Source organism: Saccopteryx leptura, chromosome 2 (genome assembly GCF_036850995.1).
Source record: "Saccopteryx leptura isolate mSacLep1 chromosome 2, mSacLep1_pri_phased_curated, whole genome shotgun sequence".
Taxonomy (NCBI): Eukaryota; Metazoa; Chordata; class Mammalia; order Chiroptera; family Emballonuridae; genus Saccopteryx; species Saccopteryx leptura.
In genome coordinates this window covers 172331777-172351327 of record NC_089504.1, presented here as the reverse complement: position 1 = coordinate 172351327, position 19551 = coordinate 172331777, and the positions used below count along the sequence as shown (strand labels likewise).

General features: G+C 43.1%; 1 protein-coding gene and 1 long non-coding RNA gene across 3 annotated transcripts in view; one reads left to right on the top strand and one right to left on the bottom strand.

The window, feature by feature from the left end:
• Window positions 1-19551, top strand: part of LOC136395124 (uncharacterized) — an 86163-nt gene that overhangs the window by 9103 nt on the left and 57509 nt on the right. Inside the window, exon 2 of one of the 2 annotated variants that reach the window (XR_010749274.1) lies at window positions 286-373. The exons of the other annotated variant lie outside the window; for it this stretch is intronic. This is a non-coding gene — a long non-coding RNA (uncharacterized lncRNA). The remainder of the gene's footprint in view (window positions 1-285; window positions 374-19551) is intronic. 2 annotated transcript variants of the gene reach the window in all.
• Window positions 9658-19551, bottom strand: part of PPM1H (protein phosphatase, Mg2+/Mn2+ dependent 1H) — a 373609-nt gene continuing 363715 nt past the window's right edge. Inside the window, exon 10 of the mRNA XM_066369322.1 lies at window positions 9658-9698. Coding sequence (XP_066225419.1) covers window positions 9677-9698 — 22 coding nt within the window. The 3' untranslated portion in view covers window positions 9658-9676. The remainder of the gene's footprint in view (window positions 9699-19551) is intronic.

The window sequence follows — 19551 nt, the reverse complement described above, 5'->3', positions numbered from 1 at the left end:
TTGGCAAGATGTTATTCTCTAATGGTTCTCTTCTAGTGTCTTCTAGTATCCATACAGACATTTTTCTTAATAGTTTAAGTAAAAACCTTTGTGAAAGCGCATATCAACATGTTTCCTTCATACCCATAACAGATACCTCTCTGGAGATGAAATGCATGCAGTCAAGCTAAGTAGAAGGTCATGTTGGGAGATAGGTGGAGTTTTAAAGTGCTGAGAGAATGATTTAATGAAATGGGCCATAAAATTTCTCTAAAGAATGCAGGCTGATTTCTTCTAAAATTTTAGGAGCTCTGGGAATAAAAAAACCATAGTGAGAAAAAAGAGACCAACTTGAACACCATAGCTGCACCCCTGAATGAACTTGAAGAAAGAGGTGGGTTTTCAGGAAAAATGAAAAAGGATCTGGGATCATTTACTCATGCAATCATTTTTTAAAACAATTGTTAATTTGTGTATTTATTAGATAATAAAGATGAATAGGTGCTTTTCTACTTGAGGAAATGAAAACAATAAAACAAGTGCTTTGTGGACCTGTACACAGCAACATGCAGTAGGGATGTAGAACACTGAGTAATCAATTTCCATCATGATTATGATCGGCAGGGTTCGGGATCAGTATGAAAGAGGAATAAGCATGTTTTCACTGTGACAAGAATAAAGAAACGGTTATTTCTGGTTATAAGAACAGCATGAGAAAAGTTACAAACTTCCAGGGAGTACTATATAGTCCAACATTAATGTTATATAGGAATCTGGTGTTAGGGACATGAATGGTGGTATAGACAAAGAGGCTGGAAATGGGCTTTGGGCTAGATCATGAGTAACCTATAAGAGTAAGGGATTTTGACCTTTTTTATTGAGATATAATTGACATTAGTTTCAGATGTGCAACATAATAATTTGATATATGTATGTACATACTGCAAAATGATAGCCACAATAAGTTCAGTTAACATCCACGACCACATATTTTTACAATTTTCTGTGATGCAACCTTTGATTTGTTCTCTGTATCTGTGAATTGTTTTTTCAATGTTTTTTATTTTTTAGATACCACAGATAAGTGAGAACATATGGCATTTGTCTTTCTCTGACTTACTTCATTCCGCAAAATGTACTGAGGTTCCATCTCTGTTGTTGCAAGTAGGAAGTTTATTCTTTCTTGTAGCTAATATGTGTGTATTATGTATGTATCACATTTTCTTCATTTTTTCATCCATCAGTGGACACTTTGGTTGCTTCCATGTCTTGGTTATTTTAAGTAATGCTGCAGTGAATTGGGGGCGGGGTGTTGCATACATTTTTTTTGGTTAGTATTTTTTTTCCTTTGGATGTATACCCAGAAGTGGAATTGCTAGATCATATGGTAGTTCTGTTTTTAATTTTTTGAGGAATCTCCATACCATTTTGAATATTGGCTGCACCAATTTCCACTTCCACCGACAGTGCATGAGGGTTCCATTTTCTTCACATCCTCACCAACATTTATTGCTTATCTTTCTGATAATAGCCATTGTAAGAGGTGTGAGCTGATAACTCATTGTGGTTTATTGATTTGCATTTCCCTGATGATTAGTGATGTTGACCAGCTTTTGATGTACCTAGTGATGTGTAGGTCTTCTTTGGGAAAAAATCTTTTTGGATTCTTGGCCCATTTGTAAATTGAAATTTTTTTCCTTTTTTTTTTTTTTTGCTGTTGAATTATATGAGATTTTTTTTGTGTGTGTGTTTGTTTTAGTGAGAGATACTGACAAGGACAAACAGGAAGACAGAGAGATGAAAAGCATCAACTCATACTTGTGACACCTTAGTTGTTCATTGATTGCTTTCTTATATGTGCCTTGACTGGGGGGCTCCAGCTGAACCAGTGACCCCTTGCTCAAGCCAGCGACCTTGGCTTTCAAGCCAGCAGCCATGATCACAGACATGATCCCACTCTCAAACTGGTGAGCCCAAGCTTAAGCCTGCAACCTCGGGGTTTCAAACCTGGGTCCTCAGAGTCCCACAGTGATGCTCTATCAACTGTGCTACTGCCTGGTCAGGCTTTATGATGTATTTATATACTGCTCACAAAACTTAGGGGATATCATACGAAGTGATAAAATATCCCCTAATTTTTGTGAGAAGTATATATTTTGGGTATTAACCAGTGGTGGGATTCAAACAGTTTAACTGGTTCTCTGCCCTAATGACCATTTTAAGTATAAAGAAATGATATACCAAAAGGTAGTTTATTATTTCATGCATTTAATACTTAAATAAGAACAATAAAACAGGTACACAAAACTAGATTGTTATAAGAAAGAGTTTTAAAGTATTAATGAAAATATTAATACCTGACAAACAACAATGAAATGTTATTTAAGTTATTTCCAATGACAACTTGTCACTCCCTAGTTTAGTACTTTTTCTCTTTACATTATATATTTGTTTACTGAATTAATAAAGGCGAGGGAATTAAAATGTAGTATTTTAACAAAGGTATATATAATGAGTTTTATGAAATGAACAAATAAATATTACAAGCATAGTTCAATCAAATTTTTTCACCTATGGACGAAATGAACTACAGGCGCTTAGAATATGTTGTTGCACAGATGCATGTTAAAAAAAAGAGTAAAGAATGTAAATTTGTGATTTCCACATTGGGCACTACCCAGGCACCCACCTGAGAGAGAACCCTGATTACAAGTGCCATTTTAACAACCGGTTCGCTGAACTCAACAAAAAATTAGGTATCCATTTTGCCGAACCAGTGCAAACAGGCTGAGTTCCACCATATTTTTTGCTCCATAAGGCGCATTCCCCACCCCACCCCAAAAAGTGGAGGGGAAAATGCCCGTACATCTTATGAAGCGAAAAATATAGTATTTCATTAAATTTTTTTTAATTTGTTTTAGATTTCATTTATTCATTTTAGAGAGAGAGAGACAGAGAAAGGGGGAGGAGCAGAAAGCATCAACTCCCATATGTGCCTTGACCAGGCAAGCCTGGGGTTTTGAACAGGCAACCTCAGCATTCCAGGTCAATGCTTTACCCACTGTGCCATATTAAATATTTTAACACACCATTTGATTCAGAATATTATTTTTCTTATTTTCCTCCTTAAAACCTTAGGTGCGTCTTATGAAGCAAAAAATACAGTAATCCCTTAGATATATGATTTGCAAATATTTTCTTCTATTCTGTTGTTTGCCTTTATGATTATTTTTTGGAAATAATAAACACTTTTATGGCCCTGGCAGGTTAGTTCAGAGCATCCTCCCAACATGCAAAGGTTGTGGGTTCAATTCTTGTTCAGGGCACATACAGGAACTGGTTAGTGTTTCCGTCTGTCTCTCTCCCTTCCCCTCTCCCTAAAATCAATTAATAAATTCTTTTTAAAAGAAACGCTTTGCTTGACCAGGCTGTGGCACAGTGGATAAAGCATCAGACTGGGACTTGGAGAACTCAGATTTGAAACCCCAAGGTTGTGGCTTGAGTGCGGGCTCATCCAGCTTAAAAGCACATGCTCACCAGTTTGAGTGTGGGGTCACTGGCTTGAGCATGGGATCATAGACATGACCCCAAGGTCGCTGGCTTGAGCAAGCAACTCTGCTGTAGCCCCCCGGTCAAGGCACATATGAGAAAGCAATCAATGAACAACTAAGGTGCTGTGACAAAGAATGGATGATTCTCATTTCTCTCCCTGTCTGTCTCTATTTCTTTTTTTTTTTTACAGATTCAGAGAGAGGGATAGACAGGAACAGACAGACAGGAACAAAAAGAGATGAGAAGCATCAATCATTAGTTTTTCAATGCGACACCTTAGTTCAGCGGTTCTCAACCTGTGGGTCGCGACCCCAGCGGGGTCGAACGACCAAAACACAGGGGTCACCTAAAGCCATCGGAAATACATATTTTATTTAAAAATGTATTGTATAATAAATACATATTTTATTTAAAAGTGTATTGTATAATAAATACATATTTTATTTAAAAGTGTATTGTATAATAAATACGTATTTAAAAATGTATTGTATAATAAATATGTATTTTCCGACGGCTTTAGGCGACCCCTGTGTTTTGGTCGTTCGACCCCCGCCGGGGTTGCAACCCACAGGTTGAGAACCGCTGCCTTAGTTGTTCATTGATTGCTTTCTCATATGTGCCTTGACTGGTGGTCTACAGCAGACTGAGCAACCCCTTGCTCAAGCCGTGACTTTGGGTCCAAGCTGGTGAGCTTTGCTCAAACCAGATGAGCCCATGCTCAAGCTGGTGACCTCGGGGTTTCGAACCTGGGTCCTCCGCATCCCAGTCCAATGTTCTATCCACTGTGCCACCACCTGGTCAGGCTGTCCCTATTTCTGACTCACTCACTCTGTCTCTGTCAAAAAAAAAAAAATTATGGCTTTTGAAGCAAGAAGTGCTACACAAGGTAAAAAGAAAATTGCAGCCTGACCAGGCAGTGGTGCAGTGGATAGAGTGTCGGACTGGGATGTGGAGGACCCAGGTTTGAGACCCCGAGGTCGCCAGCTTGAGCGCGGGCTCATCTGGTTTGAGCAAGGCTCACTAGCTTGAGCCCAAGGTCACTGGCTCAAGCAAGGGGTTATTTGCTCTGCTGTAGCCCCTCCATCAGGCACATATGAGAAAGTAATAACAACTAAGGTGCCGCAACAAAGAATTGATGCTTCTCATCTCTCTTTGTTCCTGCCTGTCTGTCCCTACCTGTCCCTCTCTCTGTCACACACACACAAAAAAGAAAATTGCACACACATACCTTGAGGGAGGTGGTAGGGGAGGAAAGGTTGTTTATTATGAGGAGCTGAGAATGTTGGTAAGTAGGTAGAGAAAAAATGAAAAAGAATATGGAGATATGAGATTGAAAATATAATAGAAAATGGATAATTCATAGGACAAGGTCCTGTGTAGTATCTGATCTAGTATTTTACAAGGAAAATCTGTATATTAAAGGTATGCTGTTCTATCTACGGTAACCATCTGAATAAACATTTGAAAGTGCTTTATTTTACTTAAATTTTATTTTGAAAATTTAATCGGGTGACATTGATCAGTAACAGTACATAGGTATCAGGTCAACATTTCTATGGTAAAGTGCTTTAGAATAGAGATCTACAAATGTTTTCAGTGAAGAGCCAGATAGTAACTATTTTTAGGCTTTGCGGGTCACATGTGGTCTCTGTTGGATATACTGCTGCTTCCCTTTCCCTTTCTCCTCCTGCCTCCTTCTTCTTCCTTTTTGAAAACACAGAATCATTCTCAGCTTATGGGCCAGATTTGTCCTGCAGGCAATAGCTTGCTAACTCTGTTTAGAACATAACTTTCCTGATGAAACATTTGTCTCTTTCATTTGACCCTGGGCTTGCCCTGTCAGGGCACATATGGGAGTTGATGCTTCCTGCTCCTCCCCCTTCTCTCTCCTTTCTCTCTCTCCTCTCTAAAAATAAATGAATGAATAAAATCTTAAAAAGAAAAAGAGAAAACAGGTCTTCCTTAGAGAATAAAAAGTGGGATAATTGAATACATTTGAGTGAATGTGGCCCCTGACCAGCTTTTGACCTTCATCACTTAGTCATGCAACTGTAACTGGCAAAGCATGGTTTTAACAGCAGTTCTAACGCTTCCTTTCTGCCCTTTGTTTTTCCTTCTTCCAACTGCAGTAGTTTAACAACATATCTGCAAACTACTTGACACTTTGTTCATTAGAAAGTAGTCTGTGTTTCTTTCTCTTGAACCTAAGTAGCATTTGTGACTGTCTCAATAAATAGAATATGACTAAAATGACAGTTGTGTGACTTTTTAGACAGGGTTATAATAGGTGCTCCTCTCTTTGTCTCCATGTGACACAAAGTTTTGAAGCTGTAAGCTGCCATGTAAGAACAGCTACCCTGAAGCTTCCCAGCTGAAAAGACCAGTGACAGATCACTTAGAGGTAGGGAGAGATATATGAGGAACCCCAATTGTTTCTTCCCCCTGCTACTTAAGTCTTCCCAGACCAGGTACCATACATATGAATGAGCAAGCCTTCAGATGATCCCAGAACCAGCAATAGAGAACCAGAACTGATCTGGGGACCTGGAAATGGAATATTACTGTAACAAAACCTAAAACATATGACACTGGCTTTGGAACAGCTACAGGCAGAGGTTGGAAGAGCCTTGAAGATATTAGTAGAAGTCTGATGGCTCCTGAGGTTGTTGTCAGTAGGGCTTAAAGGGAAGTGTGGGGAAATTTGTTAAAGCTGGAGGAAAAGCCCTTGTTAATAAAACTGTTGCCTGTGATCATGTAGAAATGGAAAATATACCTCATGAATTGGCCTGAAGATTTTTCATGCTACAGGATAAAGTTGCATCTGGTATGTCATAGCTGTATATCATAAAATATAGATAATGATGAGCTTTAGAAGAAATTACTCAAGTTTTAAGCAAAATTTGGAGAAAACATAAAGGAGTCTGGACTTGCTGGGTTAGAAAATGAGATCTTTTTCTGATGATCAGTCTCTCCCAGCAAAATAGTCCCAAAGTAAAAAAAAAGGCCTCAGAAAAAAAGTAAGGTTCATGGCCCAGTCACAGAAACTCAGGGTAAAGATGAAGCTGAGGCTATAACTGCAGAAGTATTAAGATGCCAGAAAGACTTAGGGTGGTGCCCTCTGAATCCTTGTGAATAGACAAAAGCTTAAGGATTCTTTCCATTAAACAAGAGGAATTCTAAGAATAATAAAAGCATTGATCCAAGGCCCTGGCCGGTTGGCTCAGTGGTAGAGAGTCGGCCTGGCATGCAGAAGTCCCGGGTTCAATTCCCAGCCAGGGCACACAGGAGAAGCGCCCATCTGCTTCTCCACCCCTCCCCCTCTCCTTCCTCTCTGTCTCTCTCTTCCCCTCCCGCAGCGAGGCTCCATTGGAGCAAAGATGGCCCGGGCGCTGGGGATGGCTCCTTGGCCTCTGCCCCAGGTGCTAGAGTGGCTCGGGTCGCAACAGAGCGACACACCAGAGGGGCAGAGCATCGCCCCCTGGTGGGCAGAGCATCGCCCCCTGGTGGGCGTTCCAGGTGGATCCCGGTTGGGCGCATGCGGGAGTCTGTCTGACTGTCTCTCCCCGTTTCCAGCTTCAGAAAAAAAAAAAAAAAAAAGCATTGATCCACAACAGCTTCCCAGGGAGCCCCAGGTAAACAAGATTTATTGATGGGACTTTAATGAAAATGAAAAATTCAGTAAGATCAATAAGGTAGGAAACTTACAAAGTGTTGGGCAAACAAGTGTGTTAGGCTTGCTCACTTGTACTTTGCCTGATTGGTGCATGAGCACAGGGCAGCACCTCGTGTGTGTAGTCTATATGAGGCTGTGGGTGCTTGCCGTCAGGGCAGCAGATTGCAAATTGTGGATTGCCTGCTGCCACTAAGAAGGGCCATTTTTTGTTATTGTTTGCCAGAGAAGGGGTTCTTCCCCCTGTCTGTTTGCTTGTGAGCCCTGAGAGAGAGGGAAGTGGTTTTCCCTCCCTGCTTGCTCATCTGCTATTGTGAGACTCTAATAAATGTAATGGCCCACCATCATCTGGCTCCACAGTTCCTTTCTTGGCTGCCTGAATCCAATGCGAACCTGCATGGCCACAGCCATCGGCCTTACAGATTATTATTCAGTACCTTTTCCCCTCTTTTTTAAAGATTTTATTTATTTATTTTAGAGAGGAGAGAGAGAAAAGGGTGGGGGGAGGAAACAGGAGTCATCAACTCCCATATGTGCTTTGACCAGGCAAGCCCAGGGTTTAGAACCGGTGACCTCAGTGCTACCACAGGTCAGGCTGGCTATGGGAAGGGAAGAGAGAGAGAAGGGGTAGAGGAAGGGGGAGAGAAGCAGATGGTTGCTTCTCACATGTCCCCTGACTGGGGATCGAACTTGGATGTCCACATGTTGGGTCTACGTTCTATCCACTGAGCCAACTGGCCAGGGCCGCCTCTTTTCATTTCCTTTATGCTTGCTCTGATTCCCTCCTTCTTCATTTTTCTCTTTTTCCATTTCCCCCATTGTCTTCTCTCCTCTTCTACTCTGACAGGAGTTAGCAATGGCCCAGCTAGTAAGAAGAAAATGGACACCTCTACTAATTCCTTCCCTTACTCTCCACACCTACATCTACCTGGGGAAGGATTGTGAATAAAACCTAGCAAAGAGCTAAGGAATAGACAGGAAAAGAGGTGCCTGAAGACAGGATTGAAAACACAGGAAATTGCTACCTCATCTTGTCTTAACTGTCACCATTTTCTTTTGAAAAGTTATTTTAATGTACTCTACACTAGGGCTTAGAGTAATTATTTGTGTGCTCTTGGTAATAGGGTGGAAGTTCCTTTATTGTTCTAAATAGTTAACTAATTGCATACTTAGAGCCCTCAGCAGAGTTTAGGATTCAGAGTAAAGTACTCACAGTGTACCTAGTCTATTACCATCTGTGATCTATACAAAATTTGATACACACTTTAAACTAGTCATATATTCATTGATTGTCTGCCATGTATTTTGCAATGCACCAGCTATAGTTGAGTGGTGGTGGCAGCAGGCAAGGGGCAGGACCAGTACCGCGTGCTTCCGGCAGGGTGTGCGCTCTCAGGTTAATATGCAGTTGCTGTTTCCTTGGTACGGTACATAAGCAACTTACTGCAGGTATTATCCTAAAGACATGAACTTATCTAATTTGGACAGGAACAAAATTCCTTTCATAAAGGTTAGTCAATGACTCTGTGTGCCTCCAAAGAGTACAGTAAGTTCTTCCTTTAGAGTCAAGGAGGTGCTTTTGGGGCATGTGGAAGGAACGTTCTGTTCCACTGCCTTTGATGTGATCTCCCGGTGTGCCAAATAATGTTCTGGCTTCATTTCAACCACCTCTTATGCTTTACAGGTTTTATCAGATGACTTTATATATTGGGAAGAACCAAATCTTTAAAAGGGATATGACAACTTTAACATCGCATCATCATCTATGTATACCCCCATAATCTTCATTCATTAGAGATGGAGGAGGAGATATAAAATGTCTAATTATAATCACCTTTATGGCTACCACCCTCTAACTGGTTTCATTGGCTTCTTTCCTTCCTTTAATCTTGCCCATAGAGTTTTTTCAGAGGACTTTTAAAAACAATCCTGGCAGCTGCCCCTCCCTCTCTTGCTCCCTCTGAGTTAGATGGTCTCATAACTTCCTACACTTTCTGCTTTGTAAGCAGCCATCACACCTGCATCCCCACTAAACTCTGATCCCTGGTGGTTTGCCCACCACTTCACTCAGATGCCAGGAAGCAAACAATGCATGTGGGTGTGTTGAGTGAGTGAAAGCCACTTTGCTACCTATGACCTTACAGTGATTCCCTATTGTTTACCAGATCAGATGTCTCTTTGTTTCAGTTTCAACTGCAGTTGACCCGTGAACTATGCAGGTTTGAACTGTGTGGGTCAGTTGAAAAATCCATGTATAAATAAGTAAGTGGACCTGTGCAGTTAAAACCCGAGTTGTTCAAGGGACAGCTATCCTCTGATTTACCCTGTAGGAGCCTTGAGATCTCTTCTTGGTTCTTTTCTGGTTCTTGTGGTTGTTTCCTCTGCCCACCTGTGGTCTCTTGTTTCCATAAATAGCTGCCATCAGTGTCTTCTCTTCTGTGTACACACGCTGCTCCCCGAATGAGAGATGGGAGTCTATTCCTCTGTACTCTTGACTCTGGAAAATAATAATCTATACTGTCACTAATTTGATCAATAGAATATCATGGAAGTGACACTGTGCCAGTTCTGGGCTTTTTTTTTTAGAAATTAAATTTAATGGGGTGACATTGAACATAGGTTTCAGGTGAACATTTCTACAGCATTTGAACTGTTGATTGAATTGTGTGCCTGTCACCTGAAGTCAAATCATTTTCTGTCACTGTATGTTTGTCCCACTTTACTCCCCTCGATCTGACACCCTGTAACCACTTTACTTTTATCTATGTCCATGAGTTTCAAGTTTTATATCCCACCTATATGGATATATATTTGGGCCTTTTTAAAAAAGAGGACTGGAATTTTCCACTTCCTATCTCTTGAAGCCTGAATTCCCATTACTATATCCAGGCAACTCTTTTGGAGAGAGAAGCCACATGGAAGAAGCTGAGGTGCCAGGTGTGTGATTGAAAAAACCGTCCTAAACAAGCAGCCCAGTTGAGCCTTGAGGTGACTCCAGTCCCAGCTGTTATCTGACTGTATCGACATGACAGATCCCAACTGGGATTCTGTCAACTGTGACTCCCAGTTTAATCAGCATGAGATAGCAATAGTAGTATTGGGCTACCAAGTTTTGGGTGATTTGATATATAGCAATAATTATCCTAAATGCCATCCTTCAAGGTTCCAAACCTAGATTTTCTGTAAAGCTTTTCCATGCTAGTCTAGTTGACATTGATCTCTACCTTTCTAATTCTCATAGAATTTATTGATACCATACACTGTCATCCTACTATACAGTCATGTGTCTCCTAATGACAAGGATACATTCTGAGAAATTATTTCATCCTTGTGCAAACATCACAGAGTGCACTCACTTACACAGACTTAGGTGGTATATGGTATCACCCACTGCTCCTAGGCTACAAGCTTGTACAGCGTGTTACTGTACTGGATACTGTAGGCAATTAATACACAATGGTAAGTATTAGTGTATCTAAACATATGTAAGCATAGAAAAGGTACACTAAAAACCCAGTATAAAAGATAAAGAATGATACACCTGTATAGGGCACTTACCATGAATGGAGCTTGGAGGACTGAAGTTGCTCTGAGTGAGTCAGTGAGCGAGTGGTCCGTAAATGTGAAGCCTGGGACATTACTGTACACCAATGTGGACTTTATAAACACTGTACACTTGGGCTACACTACATTTATAAAACAACGTGAGGTTAAATTAAGCACAAAAGAAAATGGTGCAGTCAAGAGATGCTATAAACATGAGATGTATGAGGCTGCTGTTGGTGTAACATGGCATACTGGTAAGTAGAAAGAATGTACTCTAAAATAATGATAAAAAGTATGGTGTAGGCCCTGGCAGTTGGCTCAGTGGATAAAGCATCGGCCCGGCATATGGAAGTCCTGGTTCAATTCCTAGTCAGGGCACACAAGAGAAGCACTCATCTGCTTCCCCCACGCTCCCCCACCCTCAGCCAGTGGCCCCTGGCACTGACGCGCATGCACCTCAGGTGCTAGAAATGGCTCAGTACTGGAGCATTGGCCCAAGACAGGGTTGTTGGGTGGGTCCTGGTCCGGGTACATGCGAGAATCTATCTCACTATCTCTGCTCCACTCATTTAAAAAAAGAAAAAGTATAGTGTAATAAATACATAAACCAGTAACATTCATTTATGATCATTATCAAGTATTATGGACTGCATATAACTATATGTGCCACTCATTTATATGAGTGGCAGTACAGTATTTACACCAGCATATGAGTGATGAGTTGTACTATGACAAAACAATGCCACTAGGCAATAAGTTTTCAGCTCCTTTATAAATGTATGAGACAAGCACTGTATTTGTGGTCAATTGTTGACCAAAATGTTAAGCGGTACCTGCCTGTATAAATTATTTTCCATTTCATGTAGGCTAATCTGAACTCTGACTAATCCCTATGATCTGTAAAGATCCCAAATAGTAGCAATATGTTTTTTGTAATCCCTTCAACAAATCCTAGAACTGGGCAGAAATGAACTGAATTGAAAGCATTCTTGGTCATTGTAGCTCTGGAAACAGAATGTTCTAGTGCGGTAGCCTTCAAAGTGTGGTCCAGATCACAGCATCAGCACCACCAGGAAACCGGTTAGAAATAAAGGCAGATTCTTGGGCCGGCCCAGTCCTATTGAATAAGAAGTTCTGGGGGAGGCCCGACGTCCTATTTTTTTGTTTATTTTTTACATTGATTTTAGGGAGGGGGGGAGAGAGAAGGAGAGGCAGGGGCATGGCAAGGGGAGTGGAAGCATCAACTTATAGTTGCTTCTCAGGTGTGCCTCGATTGGGGAAGCCCCGGTTACGGACCCACAACCTCGGCGTTCCAGGTTGACACTGCAGCACCACAGGTCAGGCTAATGTCCTGTGTTTTTAACAAGCCTTTCAGATCATTCTGACACATGCTGAAGTATGAGGATCACTCTTGTAGTGGAGAGTCCTGGTTTTAAGGTCAGAAAGCCTAGGATTCTTTCATTAAATAACACTAAACATGCATATCCTTGTGCCAGGTATTATGCTAGGGGCAAGGAATACTAAGATGACTATAGGTTCTCCGTCCTTTTGGGTTGAAGGAAGATGGTGGTAGCAGCAATATTTACATACATATAAATGGAACATACATATAAATGGAACCCAAAACTATTGCTACAGATTTGCTCACTGGATGAGATAGTCCCAATTTTTTACCCTTACCTCTCCCTATATGGATCAGATGCCATTATCATGAACTTAAACATTAGAAACCCTTTTATTAGATTGTATTTATATTAAAGAGCACTTGATTAGTTGCCCATTAAGTAGTTTATGTGTAAGTATTTACACTCACTGTAAAATAGAAACTCCAGATAAGTAAAAAGAAAATTAAAATCATTCATAATCCTACCACCCATGCCTGGGCCTTTCTTCTTTTAGATCGCTTACGTTCTGAGTGCCATATTGTGAACATTCTGAGTCACTTTGTTTCCTGAAGCATCAACATCTTTTGGTGAGCTAGATGTAGTCATGATGTTTGCCCTGGAGTGAGCCTGGCTGTTCGAGGCATGGTGCAGTTCAGCAGTAGCAGAGAGTTATTAGTTCTCCTTTCACTCTGGTCTACCTCCCTCTTTTGTTTATTCTTTTTCTTTTCTATCAACCCCATGGACTGCTTTCTTCCTCTGTCTCCATCTGTCCTACATTTCTTCCTCTCATCTAAGCATTGTTTTCTACCCGTGGCTAGCATGACCTCTCCTGTTCACCAATTCTTCCTCCTCCTCCTTGACCCATGGCAGTGATCACCACATGTGGGAAACATTCCCTGACCCTTACAGACTCTTAAACACCTTCTCCTCTGATTTTCCACAGTGCTCTCTTCATACCTCTATTATTACAGTATCTTATGAGAGTGTTACACATTTCGGTGTCTGCTGCCCTAGATCAGAGGCTTCTTTTCATCTCCACATCCCCTCAGATGAATGAAATGAATTTAAAATAACCCCAAGGCCCATCAGAGTCACAAGCACAGGGCCCATCAGCAAGCTCCAAGGCTATACAGGCTTCAGGACTAGATCCACAGGCACTGTGATTCCTTCAAGCAAGCCTCTCACCTGAAGTGAGGTATTGAACATTACAGCCAAGGAAGGAAAGATGTACTTTCAGATAATATCAGAAATGAGCACTGTGAGAATCGAGGTGTTGGAAAAGCTGTTTGTGATGGCTCTGAATCCATGACCAAGGAAAGTGTGTTCTCTAAGATGAGGTTCCATACACACTGCATGGCTGTAGAGAAAACCAGAGCTGCGACAAGACACAGCCTGTGAGGCTGACTAAGACAAAAGAGGCAGCAGTCAGTTCTGTGGTCATAGTCCTGGTACTTGACAATGAGCAGTTCAGAGGGAGGAGGAGACTGAGAAGAAGAAAGAGAAGCATCCTCTGAGTGTCCTGGGAGGGAGCTTCCAAGAGAGCAAAAGAATGCAAAGGAAAGGAGCTGATTTGTGTTGTGATGACAGATGAGTTTCCTGCAGTGTCGGAGAACAGCGCAGCAGGGACAGGCAAGGGGCAGACCACACCATTGTGCTGCTGTACGGAAAGCACAGGTTAGCGGCCACAGCGTCTGTCCTTAGAGAGAGCCACACCGAGACAACACCTCGTATTGTGTGTCACATGTCATATTCGTGGAGTAGGATGATTTTAAGCTAAAAATGATTATATTAGAATTAGTTCTCTTCTGTGATTTTTGGCTTGCTCTGCAAGTAATTATGGCTAGATAGGCTTAAAGACACATATAGCCCTGGCCGGTTGGCTCAGTGGTAGAGCGTCGGCCTGGCGTGCAGAAGTCCCGGGTTCGATTCCCGGCCAGGGCACACAGGAGAAGCGCCCATCTGCTTCTCCACCCCTCCCCCTCTCCTTCCTCTCTGTCTCTCTCTTCCCCTCCCGCAGCCGAGGATCCACTGGAGCAAAGATGGCCCGGGCGCTGGGGATGGCTCCTCAGCCTCTGCCCCAGGCACTAGAGTGGCTCTGGTCGCAACAGAGCGACGCCCCGGAGGGACAGAGCATTGCCCCCTGGTGGGCGTGCCGGGTGGATCCCGGTCGGGCGCATGCGGGAGTCTGTCAGACTGTCTCTCCCCGTTTCTGGCTTCAGAAAATACAGAAAAAAAAAAAAAAAAGACACATACATAGTTTTCCATTATGTTTATATGAGACACCTGACTGCTCATCTTTATTAGGGAGTGAAACTTCTGCCACCTTGTTAACAGTTTCAAAGAGGTGAGATGCAGCTTGAACTCAAACATATAGCAGGGGTTCCCAAACTTTTTACACAAGGGGCCAGTTCACTGTCCCTCAGACCGTTGGAGGGTCACCACATACAGTGCTCCTCTCACTGACCACCAGTGAAAGAGGTGCCCCTTCCGGAAGTGCGGTAAGGGCCGGATAAATGGCCTCAGGGGGCCGCATGTGGCCGCTGGCCGTAGTTTGGGGACACCTGATAGGGTCTTTTATTGTGCTGCCTGAACCAATGAATGGCTGCCTAAAATAGTGAGTTGGACGGTTGTGTATTTCATTCACTGCTAGGTTACAGCAAGCTTTGAAACAAGTCTAGAAGGCAGCCAGTAATTGTCCTGTCACTTATCAAGGTGGGAAAGTGCAATCCTGTCGCCATTTATTCCTCTCCTTTATGTTCTGATTCACCATAGCTAGCATGACCTTCATCCCTCCTCATCCTTCATGACCCAGTGCAGTGGTCAACAAGGAAAAATCTTCCTTGACCCTTACAGTCTCTTAAACTCTGATTTTCCACTGCACTCCCTTCATACCTCTATTATTGTACTTGTTTCATGTGAATGTTACACATTTAGGGAGTTAGACACAGGACCTGTGTGTCATGTGCACATGTTGTGGCTTGTGGCTCAAACAAGTCTCCACTCCTGACCTCCAGATCCATTTTTGTTATTCTAGAAAGTAACTCTTACCTTCTGCTTCACTTTGCTCTTGTAATAGGACTAAATGGGCCACCTTTGTTTCTACTCAAGCAACATTTGATAAGACTAGTCAGTAATGACAGGCAGCCCTCCCCCCACTGAGCCAATTCCACCCAGCAGGATTGCACTTGCCCATCTTGTTAGGTGTTAGGACAATTACCGGCTGCCTCTAGACCTGCTTGAAAGCTTCCTGTAACCTGGCAGTGAATGAAATCCACAACTTTCCAACTCAATGACATTTAAGGCAACCACTCATCGGTTCAGGCAGCAAAATAAATTGGTACTCAGTTGCTCCCAGTCTGTTTTCTGGTTAGACCTATAAATAAATGATTGTGCCACTGCATGTGACACTAATCTGCCCCCTCCCCAAGCAGTCACATTTTCTTGTGCTCTCTCTGGCTTTGTTCTGGCCCCCTCAGGAACAGTGTTAAGAATTGTATTTGGAGGTTGCCAAGTGCTGTGTGTCTACATTTGAGTTCTACACACACAAATATAAAAAATGAGTGGGTGTACATTTGAATTACATGTCTACCCCTATTGATTTGTAATTCATTCATATGAAAATATTTTCCAGTTAATATTACAACTCCAATATTCTTATATGGTCCATTTTATTCAATAGACTAAGTTATATCACTCAATGGTGACATTTAAATGACAGTTACTACAGTAACCCAGAGTAATGCCCTTGTGAAGTGTGGTGTACTGGTGTGCTGATCCAGTAATTTATATATCCCCAAAATCTAGCTCTATTGTCTGAAAGATAAAAGGGAAGATTTTTTTCCACACACAAATGATTGTGAAATATAACATTTTTAGAAGCAGATTCTGATACTTATTTTTCCCCATTATTCCCACAATTCCTAACTTTCTAAGCCATACGTGTTGCATTACTTTTCTCCAATACTCAAACATTAAAAATAAAAACAAAAAAATACCTTTTCTGCCATCCTCCCACTTCCAAGGCACTGATGTCTTTGGTATGTACAAATATAAAAATGGGGGCGGGGGGGGGGGAGAATCGGTCAAAACAAATGATCCTCACTCTCTTTCAAACCAAATCTGTTTTGATCAGCATGCTAGCACATTCTGTCAAACTCCCTGACTTTATAAGCAATACATTATTCCTGCAGTTTTGACAAAAGCTAAACCGTTGCCAGCCCCAAACTGGCTCCACACGAGACTGTTGCCAAACCGACTTCCCTGTTTCAGTAGAGATTGCTTTCCCACTCTGCTTAAAAATAATAAGGCCAATTAAAAATGTACAATGCTTGCATGGCCAATCATTCTTCTCCAGGTCTTTGCCATCGCCTCGGCGGTCAGATAAATCACCTTAGAGCTATTACAATAGGACCATAAATTAGAGGGCCTGGCAGTCTGTCCCTTTTAACTCAGAAGACTAAGATTATTTCAGCTCGAAGTCCCCCGCCTAGGGGGTCGCGGCGGGCGGTGGGCGGCGGTCGGGAGGGGGAAGTTCCCCATGGTTGGAGAGGAGGGGAGGGGGGACGGTCAGGTCTGTGGTTATCAGCTGTCACAGAAATCCCCCTGTTGGACACGCTCAGTCTCCCGCCCACCCCAATTCATGTCTGGGCGGCACCCAGGTGTTTGACAGGGCCCAGCTCCTAGATGGCCTTGACCCCAGATACTGGGACTCTCATCTGTGCCGCTCCGAAAGACTATTTGCAGCCGTGGTCAGGATGGGATTGCTGGCCTGGAAAACTCATTTCTCAGCCCGGCTTTTGTTTACACTCTTACTAAGTTGCCTTTCACTCATGTCGGAATGGCAGTGAGTGGCTGTGGGTGAGCGTTTGGCGGTGGGTGAAGGAAAGCCCAGCAACACCGGCTCCGCCTGCGAGCCGGGAATCCGCCGGAGGGTTCGGGCGCTCGCACTGGGCTAGGCAGAGACAAAGATGGCAGGGAAGCCAGCGCGCCAGGCGTTTGGACCGCACTGGAAAACTGCAGTGGTTTCGTGGCTGGCTTTCCCTTGCAGTGTTAGCCAGTCCACCCCAGCCCAGTCACCCTGTTTGTAAACATCCACCATGAGAAAAGGAAGACAGTGCTGTGTTTAAATGCCCAAAACCAAAGATGCCATACTTCCCTAGACTCTCTCCACCCGCCAGAGCCTCCACTGCCCTGCGTAGCCCCCAATCTGCACGGGTAATTTCAGCATAAAAATTCCCGGGGGGGGGGGGGGGGAATTTCCCGGCTGTTTTTTCCATTGACACCGCCTAAAACCAGAACAAGCCTGTGCAGCCTTGACACATTTTGGCTCTTAACCATGCATATTCATGCCCAAGTGCAATAAAACCCAGGTCAGCTGCTTGGAGACAGTGAACTCTGTTCTGGAAGGTTGACCAAGCCCGAGAATTCAATAAAATGAAGACTAGGCAGTCTCCTCTCTGAATCCTTATAATGCTTGAGGAAAAAAAAAAAAAATCCCCTAAAAGGGACAGAGGGAATTGCTAGAAATCTTGTTGTGTTTTTTTGGTAGTGGTTGTATTTTTTGGGGGGGAAAGAGGGTAGTTTTTGTGGTTCTTCCCTTTGTTGTAGAACTCGTGATTATTTTCTTGTATCCTGACTCCTTTCTTTCCTAGTGTCCTCAACCTCTGGAGTAGTGAATATCTTTGTCTTACTTTCTTTTGTATACGGTCCCTTCCCTTCCTCTGTCATCCTCCTGCCTGATATCACTCTCCCCCTTTCCCTCTTTTTTCCCCCCAGAAAAGACTGGACTCCTCTTCTGCCCTCCTGACTCTCATTTCTATCACTTCCCTCAGGAATGCCTTTTTCCCCTTTCCTGGTCAACTCAAGGGGCAGTTTCTCTGGGCTGGGGGGCACTGGGAAGAGAACATAAAATCAATCATGGTCGACCCACTGTGTTCCCGCACAGCCCCCAGGACTGCAGTCCAGTCAGAGGCACTGCTATGGGCTAAATTGTGTGCCCCTCAAATTCTTTTGTTGAAGACAAACCAAAGTACCTCAGAATGGGCCCGTATTTGGAGACAGGACCTATAAAGAGGTAATTAAGGTAAAATGATGACTGGTATCCTCATAAGAGGAAATTTGGACACACAAAGAAACACTAGGGATGCATGCACACAGACCAAAAGAAAAGACAGTGAGAATGCCAAGCCAAGTCATGGAGAGACGCCTCAGGAGAAACCAAACCCGCCAACCTGGACCTTGGACTTTTGGCCTCAAGAATGGTACCCAGTCTGTGGTGTTTTGTTATGGCACCCTACCAAACTAAGGCCCTTAGGAAGCCTCCCTAGAGTATTCCTGAGCTCCTCCCTCCTCCTCCATCACTTGGGAACTCTTTTATTTGGGATGCCTTTGGCCTGGCCTTTCTTTTTTTAAAAGATTTTATTTATTGATTTTAGAGAGGATATACTATAGAGAGAAAGGCAAGGGGAGGAGCGGGAAGCATCAGCTCGTAGTGGTTGCTTCTCATGTGCCTTGACTGAGCAAGCCCGGGGCTTTGAACCCGCGACCTCAGCATTCCAGGTTAAGGCTTTATCCACTGCACCACCACAGGTCAGCAAAGCTTGGCCTTTCTTTTTAATTGTTTCATGTTATCTTTTTTGCATGTGTGTGAATAAGAAGAACCTACCAACTGGTGATATTTCTATGCTGTATAGACCTTTATTTCTACGTAGACCCTTTAGTTTAATATTCAGTTTTGTCTTGTGTAGGGAATTCAGAACACCCATTTAAATTTGAATTTCAGATAAACAGCAAATAATTTTTTTTTTTTTTTTGCATTTTTCTGAAGCTGGAAACAGGGAGAGACAGTCAGACAGACTCCCGCATGCGCCCGACCGGGATCCACCCGGCACGCCCACCATGGGGCGAAGCTCTGCCCACCAGGGGGCGATGCTCTGCCCATCCGGGGCATCCCTATGTTGCGACCAGAGCCACTCTAGCACCTGAGGCAGAGGCCACAGAGCCATCCCCAGCGCCCGGGCCATCTTTGCTCCAATGGAGCCTTGGCTGCAGGAGGGGAAGAGAGAGACAGAGAGGAAGGCGCGGCGGAGGGGTGGAGAAGCAAATGGGCGCTTCTCCTGTGTGCCCTGGCCGGGAATCGAACGCGGGTCCTCCGCACGCTAGGCTGACGCTCTACCGCTGAGCCAACCGGCCAGGGCACAAATAATTTTTTAAGTGTGTTCCAGATATTGTATGGGACATACTTATATTTTTAAAAATTCTTTATCTGAAATTCAGGTGTAACTAGGTGTCTTGTAGTGTTTTGTTATTTTTTAATTGGTTTAGCGAGAGAAAGAGGGAAAATACCAATTTGTTGTTCACTTATTTATGCATTCACTGGCTGATTCTTGTATGTGCTGACTGGTGATTGAACCCTTAACC